This window comes from Phycomyces blakesleeanus (genome assembly GCF_001638985.1).
Source record: "Phycomyces blakesleeanus NRRL 1555(-) unplaced genomic scaffold PHYBLscaffold_1, whole genome shotgun sequence".
NCBI lineage: Eukaryota > Fungi > Mucoromycota > Mucoromycetes > Mucorales > Phycomycetaceae > Phycomyces > Phycomyces blakesleeanus.
Genome location: NW_017265134.1, coordinates 4,268,906 through 4,283,244, shown reverse-complemented (window position 1 = coordinate 4,283,244; position 14,339 = coordinate 4,268,906). Strand labels below are relative to the sequence as shown.

Here is a 14,339-nt window from a genome sequence, read left to right as displayed (position 1 = left end):
GGCTCCTCCTTCTCCAAGAACAAAGTCAATAAGGTAGTTGTAGTTCATTGTTGTTTTGTTTTAATAAAAATATTGCAAAATAAAGAACACAAGAAATAGTACAAAAAATGCACACATTATGATGGCATTTTAAAGATCAAGTACTCCAAAAATATCTTGAGTAACATATAGCTCCAAAATTGTTTTGGGAACGTTTTGGGAATGAGTCTGGTGGGACGTAAAAGAAAAGGGGTCGGGGTCGTGAAGAGCACCTTGATTTAAAACTTAATATTTAAGGTTGCTAGGTTACTACATGCATCCGTCAACTCATCCTACGTGCTCATCCTATATACTGTGACCATTAACCCCCTACTGTGAAAAGACATCCGTAGTCCAATTCTGAAACATTATTACTTTTGATGGTTTGCTACTCCTCTTTACTAACCTGAGTTTGTCTTCTAATTTCTTGTTCTTTATTAAACAAGTGGTATGTTATAAAAGCCACATGAACAAGCTGTTAGTATACTGTATATTTACAGGATAAATCTTTTAATAAAGTACAGAAATGAAGCGACAGAAACAACTTAAACTGACTGTAACTATTTGGTATCAAGTATATTCATATATACGAACATGTTCCTTCTTCAGCAGCAACAACTGTCTTTTTTATTTTAAGCTTTTTGTATGTGAACAACTGATTACGCCTTGTATTTATTTATGGTTACCCTAAAAAGCTCAAGTACAACAGGATTCGTAACTAATAATATCAGCGTACCGCAATATTTGTCTTCTTCTATTCATCAATTTAAATTTTAGATATATATAATTCAATATATTCACCTCTTCACCTCTTCACCTCTTTATCTCTTTATCTCTTTATTTATTTATCATTATGGGATACTCAGATCTACCATTTGAAATCCTTGCGCAGGTTTCTGATAATCTATCGACAAATGACAAACGCTCTTGTGCACTGACATGCAAGGGATGCAGACACCCATTTCAAAAGGCTCTGTAGAGATACATACGACTCAATTTATACTGTGGCGTCCAACAACTTATCGACATTATTAAAAAGAATCAAAGTGTTTTCATACCATACGGACTCTGGGTTTATAGCCTACGTATGTATGGTCCTTACCGTGGAACAAAAACATCATATTTAGAATTTTCTGAATTACTCCAGTACCTGCCAAAATTGAGGTGTCTGGATCTATGACTCATAAGCTATAAACGCATCTATACGGACATAACAAGCTCGGAAAAAATATGGACGTCTCTGGAAACGCTAAAAATACAATGGGAAGACAGTAATTTTGAACAAGAAAAGATAGACTTCGAATTTTTAAGTGCGTGTAGCATGCTCCGAGAACTAGAAATACTCAAGGGTCCAAGGAACCAATGCTTCGAGTTTTGTATGGATGACTTTCACAACATGCACCACAACTTGAAAAAGCTATTGTCTATCTCGGTTCACATATATCCCAGTTATAACTTTTTGCCTACACTGGACACAATCCCAAACACAGCGCCGGCTTTTGCAGTGACGACTCTAAATATAAATTGGGACCAACACAGCAACATCATGGATCCAGGTCGGAAGTTATGGAATCCTTTGTGGTTGTACTATTTTGGCTACAAATATCCAAACTTGCGCTCCTTGAGGTTAAATACTAGGATCTCGCAGACGAATACATTAATTACGGACAAGAGGGGACCAAAGATATCTCTTTTTCAATCCAATCCAAACGCATTTAAGCACCTGGAAACATTCGATCTCACGACCGATAGATATTTCACGATTTTTAAGTTTCCTTTATTGAGACTGTTTCGTGAATTAAGATTCCCTCTTAGGCATTTGATATTGCATTCAACACAATTGTCGGATATAAACGCTTCATGTTCAATCGACGTTAACGAAATTCTAGAATCCTTTTCTGAAACACTCCAGAGTTTTTCAGTTAAAAGCTTTAAATATATTCCTGCAGACCAAGATCCGACTTTCAGACTATCAGCTTACTACCCGGTTTTGACGAACCTTTTTATCAATACAGTCAAAGCTCGATATAGTGATATGGATGGTGGACAGAAATTTTATCACTATCACTATATCGAGCGTGTTTTTTTCTTACTCCGCGCATTATTTAGTGATATTTCTAATGCCGCTGTAAGTGACTACTGTTTTCTAATAGGATTCATAGTATTTTGTCTAAGAAACTGGGCTTGCTTTAAAATGCTAAATAAAATATATACTATATTTATTTTTTTATACTACAAAAATAAACTCAGAGCTCGATATAGTGATACTGGTGGATTCAAATTATATCTATCACTATATCAAAAAATAGTGATAATAAGCAGGCACGGACCCAAATTTTCCAAAAAATTATCACTATATCGAGCTTTGGCTGTAGTATCGATTTGGTTCTTGCTCTAGATAATTTATTGAACAGATGCGCGGCCCTCAAAGAATTGGATTTTTGTGGTAAAGAATTGCTCATTACTCCAAGCACGACAGCCAAGAATTCAAAACAGCAGCAACACGGATTGCAGATTTTAACATTAAGAGGCTCTGTAGCCTCTGAAGTATTCAATTACCTCTCGCTTAGGTGTAGAGGTTTAAAACATATAGCTTTGGATACTTTGCACATCAAGGGATCTATTTGTGAAAAAACCGAGTGCTTGCTACTCGATATGCCTCATACTTTCTTGAAGACTCTGAATATCAGTCATCTTCGATACGATCCATCATACAAAGAAACAAATGTATACTATTATAGTTTCCTGACGCTTCTGTCTCAATTAAACGACGTTTCATTAACAGACGAAAAAACCAAAAGGGAAAGAAATGAAATTGATCCAGAGCACCCAATATTAACAAGTTACCGTATTGATTGGCTCTATACATATAACGTATCTACATATTATGAGTATAAGACAGTAAAACCTACAAAACTTTCAAAGAGTGGAGCCGATATCGCATTTAAATACTATCGAACATTTCAATCTAAAAATCCCTCAAAAATATAAAACATCAAGACTTGTACGATGGAGAGGTCAAATATATGGAGAGGGAATACGAGCTTCACAATGGATATGGTCAATTTAGATTTGGAAAGGTTGAATCTGTGCATGTTATAGAACCATCAGGCGGAGACGTAGTTGGAAAAATATGGTTTGACCCAAGCTCTTTTTAAAAATTTTAAAAAAATAAAGTAATATGTATTGTAAGTTCTTAATGTAATTGTGATAAGACAAGAAATAAACAGTGAATGAGCAAAGTGATAAACCGAGACACAGAAACTCAATAGCAAAATATCGAATCCATAGCTTCCAAGTTTTTGATACTATATTAAAGACATAGAAGCTCTGGCTTAGAACTTAATATGTAAGGTTGCTAGGTTACTACATGCATTAGTTAACTCTTCTCATGTACTCATCATATACAAAGTGACCATTAGCCTTCCATTGGGAAAATAAATATGTAATCGCTCTTGGAAACCTTATTGCTTTAAGATGTTTATGTTTCTTTCCACTTCTCAAGTTTGTCTCCTTTTTTGCTCTCCTTAGAGAATTGATCATGTGTTATGAAAGTTAGATGAACAAGGTGTTGGTTTGCTACATCTTTATTGTTCAATTCTTTCTTTTAATATAGTACAAAATATAAAGTATATTGGAACAAACTTGAACTGACTGTAACTATCTGATATCAAGTATATTCTTATATGAGCATCTTCTTTATACAGTACTAAAAACTTTCTTTTAATTTCAAGTTCCTTGTGTAGACAGCTGATTGCGCCTTGTATTTATTTATGGCTACCACCAAGGATCCAAATGCAACCTGATTTGTAACTCACCATATCAGTTTACCGGGATATATGTCTCCTATTCGTCGATTTAAATTTTGGATATATATAAATAATTCAATATATTTGTTTCTCTCCTCTTTACCTCTTTACCTCTTTATCTTTATATATTTATCATTATGAGATACTCAGATCTACCATTTGAAATTCTTACAAAAATTGCTGATAATCTGTCGAAGCGGGCCAAGCTTTCTTGTGCCCTTACGTGTAAAGGATGGAGATATGCATTTCAAAAGGCTTTATGCAGAGATAAGCGATTTGTATCCTACGACGACGCCCTAACGCTTACCAAAATCATAAAAGGTTCCAAAAATGTGCCCACATTACACAGCATTTGGGTTCACAGTCTGCACATATCCTAGTATTTCTCTGTGACACAATTATTAGATACAGAATTTTGTGATTTATTAAGATGTCTGCCAAACTTGCAGTGCCTCGACGTACCTATTATATTCGGTGAATATACTTACACAAAGTTATTAAGATCAAGCGACTCAATGAGGTATACAAGATGTCTGAGAGATCCTCACAAAGAAATTAATGGGCTACAGCCAGCAAAAATCCCACTCGATATTAAGAAAAGAATATCAGACAACGTATGGAAGTCTCTAAGAAGTTTACGAATTTGTTGCAAAGAAACTAGTAAGCTACAGCTAGCAAAAGACCTTGTCGAATTTGTAAACGCGTGCAGCATGCTCCAGAGATTAGACATTTTTGATAACGCCGGCTCTTGTGGAACGGTGTTTACTGTGAGCTACTTTGAAAGCATTCACCAACATTTGAAAAACCTATCGGCTATCAAGCTTGTATTATATCTCAGCCCTGACTTTTCGACAACACTGGACACAATTCCAAATACGACACAGGCGTTTGCCGTGACATCTCTATATATTAATACGAGTCGGTACGAAGATGAAAGAAATAGCTGGAATCCTCTGTGGTTGTATTATTTTGGTTACAAGTACCCAAGCCTGCGTTCCCTGACACTAGTAGTCAAGAGATCATTGGTTGACTCGAAAAGCTCGGAAGAGAGGGAAACAATGATATCTCTTTTTCAATCCAATCCAAAGACATTCCGTCAGCTGGAAGCATTCGATCTCAAGACCGATAAATACTTTGAGAATTTCGACTTTGTCTTGTGGGAATTGTTTTGCGCATTAAACGTTCCTCTCAAGCATTTGATGTTAGAAGCAACACAAAGGGGTGAGGTAGGCAATTCATACCCATTGGATGTCAGCAGAATTCTACAATCCTTTTCCGAGACACTCGAGAGCCTTTCAGTTATAGGGTTTATATGTAACTACAATGAACAATATCCGACTTTCGAACTATCCTATTACTATCCACTCCTGAAGAGTCTTTGCATTAGTGGCAGCAATCTATCTCTTGATATAGCTGATTTATTGGACAAATGTGTGGCTCTCAAACAGCTGAAATTTTGCGGTGGAAAATTGCTAATTAATTCAGACATGGTAACTGATGGACCAAAACAGCAGTATGGATTACGAACTCTGACGTTACATGAATTCTCTGTAGCCGCTAAAGTATTCTCTCACCTCTCATTAAGATGTAAAAATCTACAGCATATGACTTTGAACACTTTGTGCATTATGGGATCTATCTGTGAAAAAACCGGATGTATGTTACTCAACATGTCACACACTTTTTTAACGACTCTGAATATTGGCCAAATTCGATACAGCACATCAAACCAAGAAACAGATTTATATGATTTTAGTCGTCCGACCCTCTTGTTTCAATTAAACGATGCCACATTATCAGATGAGAATAAGATGGGCTCAAAATACCCTACAGTAGCAATATATACTATCGATTGGCTCTACACATATTTGGGCCCTTTCAATTCTAAGATATATGAGCTAAGGACTGGAAGACTTTCAAAGAAAGAAGCCGATATCGCACTTGAATACTATCAAATCTTTCGGTACAATAATAGCAACCAGCTACTACAATATAGTAGACTATATGGTATAGACTACCAATATATCTGTAACAAATGCGAACTTGACAAAAGATATGGCGAATTGAGGTTTGGCAAGGTTGAATTTGATCCTGTTGTATTATATCCGTTGTACCATGGTCCCTTTTTGTAATAAACTAAGATGAGATATAAAACGAAAGTAAGAGACACGCATATGCATAATAGTGATAATAAGAATAACATAGTGTTTAATTCTGAGGGTGATAAGATGAAAAATAAAGAGTGAATGAGTAAAGTCATAAACCAAGAGGAGCACCGTTAAGTTGAGAGTCAGTAATACCAGGGACACAGTAGATTTTATCCTCACAGTAAATCACAGACGCTTTCACTAATTGTAAAAAAAAATCTGGTTCTATTGGCTAATTATATACATATATCAGTATGTATCCTTTTATTTTAAGGAAAGAAAACCCATTTAGCCCATCTAGTACTGCTGTGATTATGGGTGTAATTACTATACACTACTTGAGCTGCTCTTATTATATCGTCAAAAGTGATGAGTATTACACATACACACATATCTTTAATCTTAATTCTAAAGCGGAAGATGCTTTTATATAGCAGCTGTAAAAGAGGCAAATAAATGAAATAGCCCAAATACATGGATTTAAGCAACCTTTTTCTATAAAAAAGGGATGTTTTTTAAGAGAAATATGAGAGAAATGTATTTATTGGTATTGAAAACAAAAGAGCAACCACATATATTGTTTGTGGTTCTCTTTTTTATATTTTATTTTAGGAGTTTGTTTTAGGGAGCTTTCTTGTTTGGGTGTGATAATTTTGATGATGTATAGACATTGCAGTGTATATTCTATATATATTTTTTGGTTGAAAAAGGGCTGGCTTATGATACAGTGTATAGGTGGGTATATGGGTATGTGGATATATGAGTATTTTCTTTTACAGTGGTTGTATGTACAAATGATTGAAATCGATTTAAGAGGAGCGATAGGCAGCTGGTCTAATGCGGACTGTGACTGAAGGATGATCAAAGATAATTGAATCCAGGGCCATAGATTTTTCAGATACTGGGCAAGATTTGGAAAAGTTCTCGTCATCAGAAAGTGCAGAAACAAAGGAGGCATCAGAGATCGTCGATGAAGATGAAATCATTGAAGGTGCGACTGTGTTTTGGACTTTGTTACAGCTAAAGGCTTTCTTGACTGAAGCGAGGCCTTTCATGCATTGATCCATTGATGAAGTGAACGTGGAAACGCGGCTTGTGGTATTAGTAGTTGAAGACTGGCGACGCTGGCACTTTGAGATAATACGCTTTTGGATAGAGAGGATCTGCATTGTAGAGTGTTGGTTGTGTGGTGTAAAGGTAAAGGTAAAGAAAGGCTTGATAGAAGAGATGAGGTTAAAAGTATGTAATAAAAAGGAAAGAAGTGCAAAAATGTCAAGCCTTTATATACTATTTCAAAAGGTCCATGCTCGTTGGGTGTCAGTAGAGGTTTATATGCTTCTTCTTCAATTTCTTGCCATTTTTAGGCCAAAGACAAGGGGTCATCGTATCTGATGTTTGGCATCTATCGGAAAATACAGCCAAAAATCCTGATCCACAAAACCCACAGCCAAAAATAATAATCAATGATCCATGATCCATAATCCATAATCCATGATTACCCCCCTATCGAGAATCAAAAACAAATTTGTCCCCTATACCAATTGATTCACGTCACCTTAATTATTCTCTATGAACATCTTTGATTTATTACTCCCAAGATTTTTTTGCAGTCTGTTTAGCCTAATAATTTATATGTGCAATTTGATATAAGAGAATCTCCAACAGTCCCTTTTAACTCCACTGTTATATTAAATTTAACATTTTAGCTACAAGTGGTGCCTCCAACAGCTGAATTTTGTTTTATATTTTTGCTAAAGTTAACAAGGATTTAAAAGTGATTGCTGGAAACGGCTATCGAAAGTTATTTATTTTAAAAAAAATAGATAAATCGAACTGTTTGTTAAAGTGACATTTTCTTTAGCTAAAGTGGTGGTGTTTAGTTTTAGATAAGATAAAAGTTAATTCACTGTTGGAGATGCTCTAATAATTCCCTCCGCTTTCCAAGTGTGTCTTCTTTTTTTGTCCTTATTTAGAAAAAAGATATTGTGTTACAAAAGCCAAAGTAACAGGGTGTTAGTTTGCTATATGTTCACAGTACAATAGTTTTATTAAGGCCAAAAATAAAAACTATAGCAACAACTTGAACTGATTATATATATTTGACATTGATCATATTCATATATGAGCATGCTATTTTGGTGGCGCCTGTATACTAATAGTATCTTTTATATTCAATTACTTTTGTGTAAAGAACTGACTGCGCCTTGTACATCTTTATGGTTACCTCAATTATTCCATTACACCCAGATTTGTGTCTCATAATATCAACTTGCCGCAGTAATTTCTTCTAGTTTTGGATTGTAATCTTATATATATATATATCAATGCATTTGTCTTTTGTGTGTGTGTCTCTCTCTCTATAACTATTATAATGGGGTTTTCAGAATTACCATTCGAAATTCTTTTGAAAGTAGCTGATCTTTTATCGCGAGAGGACAAACGCTCTTGTTCTCTTTCGTGCAAGGGATGGAGATACATGTTTCAAGAGATTCTGTGGAAAAACATATATATTCATGACTGTGATAGCTTGCAGAATCTTATCGACATGGTTAAAGTCTCCCAAAGTACATCCATATTTCGCGGCCCCTGGGTTTACAGTCTACACATAAATTATTATTGCTCTGCGCCAGAAATATTAGCGATACAATTCTCTGAATTATTCAGATACCTACCAAACCTGAAGCGCTTGGATTTAAACGGTGAAATATATAAATATATTTACACAGATACAACAAGATCAGACAACATATGGAATTCTCTGGAAATCTTGATAGTAAAATACAGCGCATATACAGAAAGACAATCAACAAAAGAACTGCCTGAATTTATAAATACATGTAACATGCTCCAACAATTACAAATAATTAAGTGCGGAGATGGTTTTCGCTTGGAGTTCGGTGTGGAGGACTTTAACAACATGCACCAAAACTTGCAAAGCCTATCGTTTATTGACGCTGAAATGTATCTCAGTTCTGACTTTTTGACTACACTGAACACAATTCCATACACGACGCCGGCACTTTCCGTGACGTCCCTGGATATAAGCTCGAAAAAATACGAAAACCATGACGGTGAATTTAGTAGAAACTGGAACGAATGGAATCCTTTATGGCTATACTATTTTGGCTACAAGTATCCAAACTTGCGATATCTAAAGCTAGAAGCTACGAACATATGCTCTGATGCGATAAGCTCAGACGAGAGGCAAACAATGATATCTCTTTTTCGATCCAACCCCAACGCATTTCAGCACCTTGAAACATTTGATCTCACTACCGACAGATATTTCGAGTTTTCCGATCTTATTTTATGGGAATTGCTTTGTGCATTAAGAGTTCCTCTTAAGCATTTGTCATTGGATGCAACAAATCATTACGCAGTAGACGATTCAAACCCAGTGGATTTCAGCAGAATTATACAATCCTTTTCTGAAACACTCGAGACTCTTTCTCTTACAGGGTTTTTATATAGAGAGGTGGACCAGAATTCAGTCATGGAAATACCCTCTTACTGCCCGTTTTTGACAAACCTTTGCATCAGCGGCAGCGATGTGTCGCTTTATATAGATGACATATTGGACAGATGTGTGGCCCTCAAACAGCTAGAAATTTGTGGTGGAAGATTGTTAATTAAGTCAAGAACGACAACTGAAGAGACAGATCAGCATCAGCATAGCCTTCAATCTTTGACATTGGAGAAATGCTCTATAGCGCCTGAAGTACTTACTTGCATCTCTTTCAGATGTAGAAATCTGAAACGTATGGATTTGAGGTCTTTGTGGATTGGCGAATCTGTTTGCGAAAAAACCGGATGTTTGTTAATCGACATGTCACATACTTTCTTAAAGACTTTGAAAATTGGCCAGGTTCAATTCCACGGATCAGACCGAGTACATAGTTATGACGATTGGGCCAGTCTGGTACTCTTATCTGAATTACATGATAATCCGCTGTCAAATGAAAGGGACACAATAAAAAGAACAGAAATAGATTCAAACTACCCGAGAACAGAATGTAACAATATCACATGGCTCTACACATATAATGATATGGCATATACTGGGGAAGAGACCCTAAACACTACAGAAATTTCAAAGGATGAAGCCAATATTGCGATTGAATACTATAAAAACTTTCAATCCAACCAAATCGATGCGATTTCAATTGATGACAGCTCGTATAATGGAGACGACCTGACTGACGCCTGGAAGTATGAACTTTACAAAGGTTACGCCGAACTAAGATTTGGCAAAATTCAATACCGTCCTTATATATGTGAATCAGATTTTGTCGAGCGTTAGTAAATAGGCTGTATAATAGGCCCTTTTAAAAAATGAAATGAAATGAATTAGAAAATAAATTAAAAACCAAATTTATATAAATTATATATTGTATTGTTCTCATTCCTTTGTTATCCTGTAAAGTGACATGCGTATATATAAGATATACACCTACAGACTGAATACTTTCACATTGTTCTTTTATATTCTCATAAGAAAACTTAAAGTATATTTATATGTATAAAAACAAGGTAGCCAAGTTCATAATTTATAATGGTTATTTATTATTTTGATTGCTTTAGTATATTCAATATCACTTTCTTTGTCAATATTCACTCCATAATATATAAGACTTTCAAGTATCGTAGGCCTCCCTTCAATTAGTTACACTACTCTTTGCCTCTCTCAATCCTTTGGTGGCCTTGAGATTCTGAGTCCACGCAAAATCCAAGCCTTTCTACAGTTTTGCTGGCTCATTCCATCCCTCCGGCAAATACGTCTACGCTTTCACTCTCCATTCTATGGATCCGTTCCTACCTTGTGTCCTTGGTCTGTTCTCCCTCCTGTCTACCATATGATCCACTCTATATCTTCTTTTCCCCACCTTTCCAGTCATCCCTGTGTCTTCTTCGCCGCCGCTCTTTCGCTTTGTTCTTCAATACTTTCGATTATATATCCCAATCTCGGCATGCCAGTGAATTGTCGCTGGCGTCCTGTCTGGCGCTTCTTCTCAATTACATATGGTACCCAGTCTCATCTTCTTATGTCATTCCTCAAGGTTTTGGTACCATGAAAATATATCAAATATATGTTCTTATAGCTCTCTTTTCCCTTCTCTTGTTCATCTAGTAATTACTCCCTTGTCTAAAGGACACTGCATTTCCCGGTGATCCGTTCAAGGTACCTACTGTTCTGTTATATACTTACATCTTATCTCCATGCATCTCCTACTTTTTGATACCGAATTTGGCGCATCTCTCCTCTTCTTCTACAGGCCTCTCTCTTTGCTTCGTCTTTCATCCAATTTTTTTCTTCGCAATCTTTCCATATTCACCGCGTAAACACCATTCCTAAGCGTCGTCCTAGATCTCACACACCTATCCTTGTACAGTGGAAACTAGTCTGGTCTTTCCCTCTCTCTCACATCTCTTGCGGAAGCTTGCTGAACCGTATTATGCCCACCATCGTTGTAATCCCAGAATGACACCTATCCCTGCACCTCCTCTAGACCCCCAAACACCCAAACACCTTATGATACCTACTCTAACGTATGACCAATTTGGAAGACAGTCCTCTCCCAGTGGTTTCCTCTTTTCTTTTTTTTCCTCAAGCAGTAGTCTCCTCTATTTTAAACGTGCAATTTCCGAATATATGACCCCTCCTTCCCAGCTCCCAAGCCCTCGGGGCCGTTTTACAGGCAGTTTGGCGTGCATACCGGGCTTTTTTTTTGACAATATGCCTTTTTCTGCCTTTAACCTTACCTCTGCTGCATATAATCCACCATATACCTGTCTCGACCAGGCGCACTTTGATTGATTTTATAGTATTCTTCATTCTCTTCCTCTTCCCTTTCTCCATTTACTGTAGTCGGTTTTGCATCTCATACATTATACATACTATTGTGACCATTTTACTTGATCCTCTCATAATTTGGAGGCTTTCTAAGACACTCCCAGAATCGCCAATCATTATGATGCGTGATTGAGTAGGAACATACGATGAGTGATGAATTTACTTACTGCAGATTGAAGCGACTTGAGGAAAGTAATGGGGAAGCAGGCGAGACGAAGGTCATGCCACAGAGTAGCGGGAATGAAAATGTTAACAATCGTTGCTCGACCACAAATCGAGGGAAAGTATTGTGGGTTAATGTTGAGAAAGATGCAGGCGGTGGTAAGAAACCGGTTGGCGGCGTGGTTGCGTTAGGCAGGGGATTGAAGTAGAGGATACCCTAAATATATCTCGGGTTTTGGCGAAGGCCGACCATACTAAGCCGGGATCCCTACTTGTTAAAGAGGAGCATTCCAATGATGGAAGAGATCATCTGAGAAGGATATTTCGTGATTTTCGTGCATATTAATACGAGCATTCGAGGGCCAGACATTGAGTTTTAGGTGGTTTTGTAGTCGAGTGATGTCTGCAGGATTGAATAAGCATCCAAACACATCATTGGTATATGTCAGTAATTTAATAGTCAGTGGAGGGCTTGAGCAGTGTAAGGTAAGCTCTAGGAATGTGTGGTTTGCGAAAATAGAGAGAACAAGGGTTTCGAGAGTAAAGTTGAGAAGGACCGGAGAGAAGATCGCCATGTTTTTTTTTGTAATTGAAAGACAGTTGGTGTAGACAGATTAAAAGTTCAAAAAAAGGGCAAAAAAGAGCAAAACTTTAAATATAATTGGTCGATAGTTTTAATTAATTTTGCCCTTTTTTTTTACCTTTTTTTGAACTTTTAGTCTGTCCACACCAGCTATTTAATTGTCAACAACGAAAATAATAATTTTGATCAAATTGGCAAATTATATACCAAAAATCAGCTATATATCACAGTTCATAAAATATAACAGCCTCTATGACTATAAGCAACCTGGTTAGACACATTAAGATCCACACTATCAGCAGTTTAGGGCATTAATTGCTCAAATATCGACCAAAACATCCCACATTTTCACTCTATAAAATCTTGATCCACTGTAAATTGGGCTATTTGCACCAAAAAAGTCCATTTTCGATACCCACTTTTACTCACAGGGCAACTGAAAAAAAGTTTGGAAAATTTTCTTTTTCGTCTATTAAGTAAAGTTGTGTAAAACGTAAATATGGATCTTCCGATGCTTTTCAGAGAAGAAACAAGTGTGAATTCGTGGAGATATTTACTACTCTAAAAAAGACTTAATTTGTTAAGGAAGTATATAAAAAAGGCATATAATCTATCCACACCACACGGGTAAATGTATAACATCCATCGGAAATATTTGCTATCCGTTTTTTTTTTTTGCATCTGCTCACAGATATTGACGTCCGAACCTAGTTGTTTTTATACATGCTATATACTTTTTGTTTTGCTAATGGTTTGAGCACAATGTTTCTGTGGGGAGCTACCTTTGCTTTAATTGGGACTTTCTTATTGTATATTTAACTCATGTAAAGCGGAAGGTGGTTAAGCACACAGCAATTAAATCCGATCCCTAACTATCAGTAGTAACTTATAGAAGTCAAATTAGTAGTTAATTAATAACGTCCTGATTTATTCCCGTATAATATAGTTTCCAGCTAGATTTAATTAGCAAACCTATTATAATAATATTACTTTAACGTGCAATATATATATATATATACAAGCTATACAAGCTATATACGTTGTAAACGTTGTGTCCCAAAATGGCTGTATAGTTCTGTGCCCGCATAATAACTTAAATCCTCTTAATTACTAGAGTCCTCTAAATATCTACAATCACTACAAAATTTTCGATAGAGTTCTTTTTTACCAACACAATAACATACAGCAGATTTGGATTGAATGAAAAAGGCTCTAAAGTCAAGATCTGATTTCCGAGGTTTCTTTGGTTCTTAATAGCTCATTATTCCTTGAGAATACTACAAAGATAAAACATTTAGAATCATGATACAAGAAAGTAAATGAAAGGGAGATATGACTTCACTTGTTTAGCTGAAGTAACAAAGAAATAGCAAAGGGATAGAAAAATTTGAAAAGGAAAGATATATATATAGAATGAATCACCATTAAACCAAAATTCTACTTTAAAATACACATCTACCTACACACCCTCAAGACCCTTAAGCATTTTCTTTTAAAAAAAATTCTACTGAAGCCACCCACCTTTTTGTTCACAGTACTATAAGCAGAAATGTAATTGTTCATAAACCCTTTACAGAGCGTCTGAGCATATTCAATGTCGTACTCCCCAATCTCCCATGCAAGAGATCTATTTATTTTGTCTGTCTCGTCCAAGCATATATGATATTTGTTTTTAGCACATCGGTTGTTTTTGGTTATTCAAGTCCAATTGACTAACGTTGCCATTAATATAATTTTAAGTATAAGTATGTTCAACTGGGAGTGTGGTA

General features: G+C 36.1%; 6 protein-coding genes across 6 annotated transcripts; 4 read left to right on the top strand and 2 right to left on the bottom strand.

The window, feature by feature from the left end:
* Window positions 1–1,339: 1,339 nt before the first annotated feature.
* On the top strand, window positions 1,340–3,176 carry PHYBLDRAFT_139065 (hypothetical protein; the record flags this gene model as incomplete). The annotated part of the gene is made up of 3 exons (XM_018430153.1): window positions 1,340–2,146; window positions 2,338–2,866; window positions 3,019–3,176. The coding sequence occupies 3 exons, from the start codon at window positions 1,340–1,342 to the stop codon at window positions 3,174–3,176; spliced, it is 1,494 nt and encodes a 497-aa protein (XP_018299563.1).
* Window positions 3,177–3,945: 769 nt separating this feature from the next.
* On the top strand, window positions 3,946–4,759 carry PHYBLDRAFT_157150 (hypothetical protein). The gene is made up of 2 exons (XM_018433575.1): window positions 3,946–4,487; window positions 4,649–4,759. Exon 1 carries the CDS (start codon window positions 3,965–3,967, stop codon window positions 4,205–4,207), a length of 243 nt encoding a protein of 80 aa, XP_018299562.1. The 5' UTR covers window positions 3,946–3,964; the 3' UTR covers window positions 4,208–4,487; window positions 4,649–4,759.
* Window positions 4,760–5,400: 641 nt separating this feature from the next.
* PHYBLDRAFT_157149 (hypothetical protein) lies at window positions 5,401–5,999 on the top strand. The gene is made up of 2 exons (XM_018433574.1): window positions 5,401–5,483; window positions 5,548–5,999. The coding sequence occupies exon 2, from the start codon at window positions 5,639–5,641 to the stop codon at window positions 5,957–5,959; it is 321 nt and encodes a 106-aa protein (XP_018299561.1). The 5' UTR covers window positions 5,401–5,483; window positions 5,548–5,638; the 3' UTR covers window positions 5,960–5,999.
* Window positions 6,000–6,783: 784 nt separating this feature from the next.
* Window positions 6,784–7,143, bottom strand: PHYBLDRAFT_139063 (hypothetical protein; the record flags this gene model as incomplete). The annotated part of the gene is made up of 1 exon (XM_018430152.1): window positions 6,784–7,143. One exon carries the CDS (start codon window positions 7,141–7,143, stop codon window positions 6,784–6,786), a length of 360 nt encoding a protein of 119 aa, XP_018299560.1.
* A 1,202-nt stretch (window positions 7,144–8,345) lies between these two features.
* On the top strand, window positions 8,346–12,196 carry PHYBLDRAFT_139062 (hypothetical protein; the record flags this gene model as incomplete). The annotated part of the gene is made up of 7 exons (XM_018430151.1): window positions 8,346–10,273; window positions 10,638–11,037; window positions 11,124–11,153; window positions 11,248–11,358; window positions 11,412–11,521; window positions 11,585–11,680; window positions 11,998–12,196. The coding sequence occupies 7 exons, from the start codon at window positions 8,346–8,348 to the stop codon at window positions 12,194–12,196; spliced, it is 2,874 nt and encodes a 957-aa protein (XP_018299559.1).
* Window positions 12,197–12,262: 66 nt separating this feature from the next.
* Window positions 12,263–12,562, bottom strand: PHYBLDRAFT_139061 (hypothetical protein; the record flags this gene model as incomplete). Its single annotated transcript, XM_018430150.1, has 1 exon — window positions 12,263–12,562. The coding sequence occupies one exon, from the start codon at window positions 12,560–12,562 to the stop codon at window positions 12,263–12,265; it is 300 nt and encodes a 99-aa protein (XP_018299558.1).
* Window positions 12,563–14,339: the final 1,777 nt, after the last annotated feature.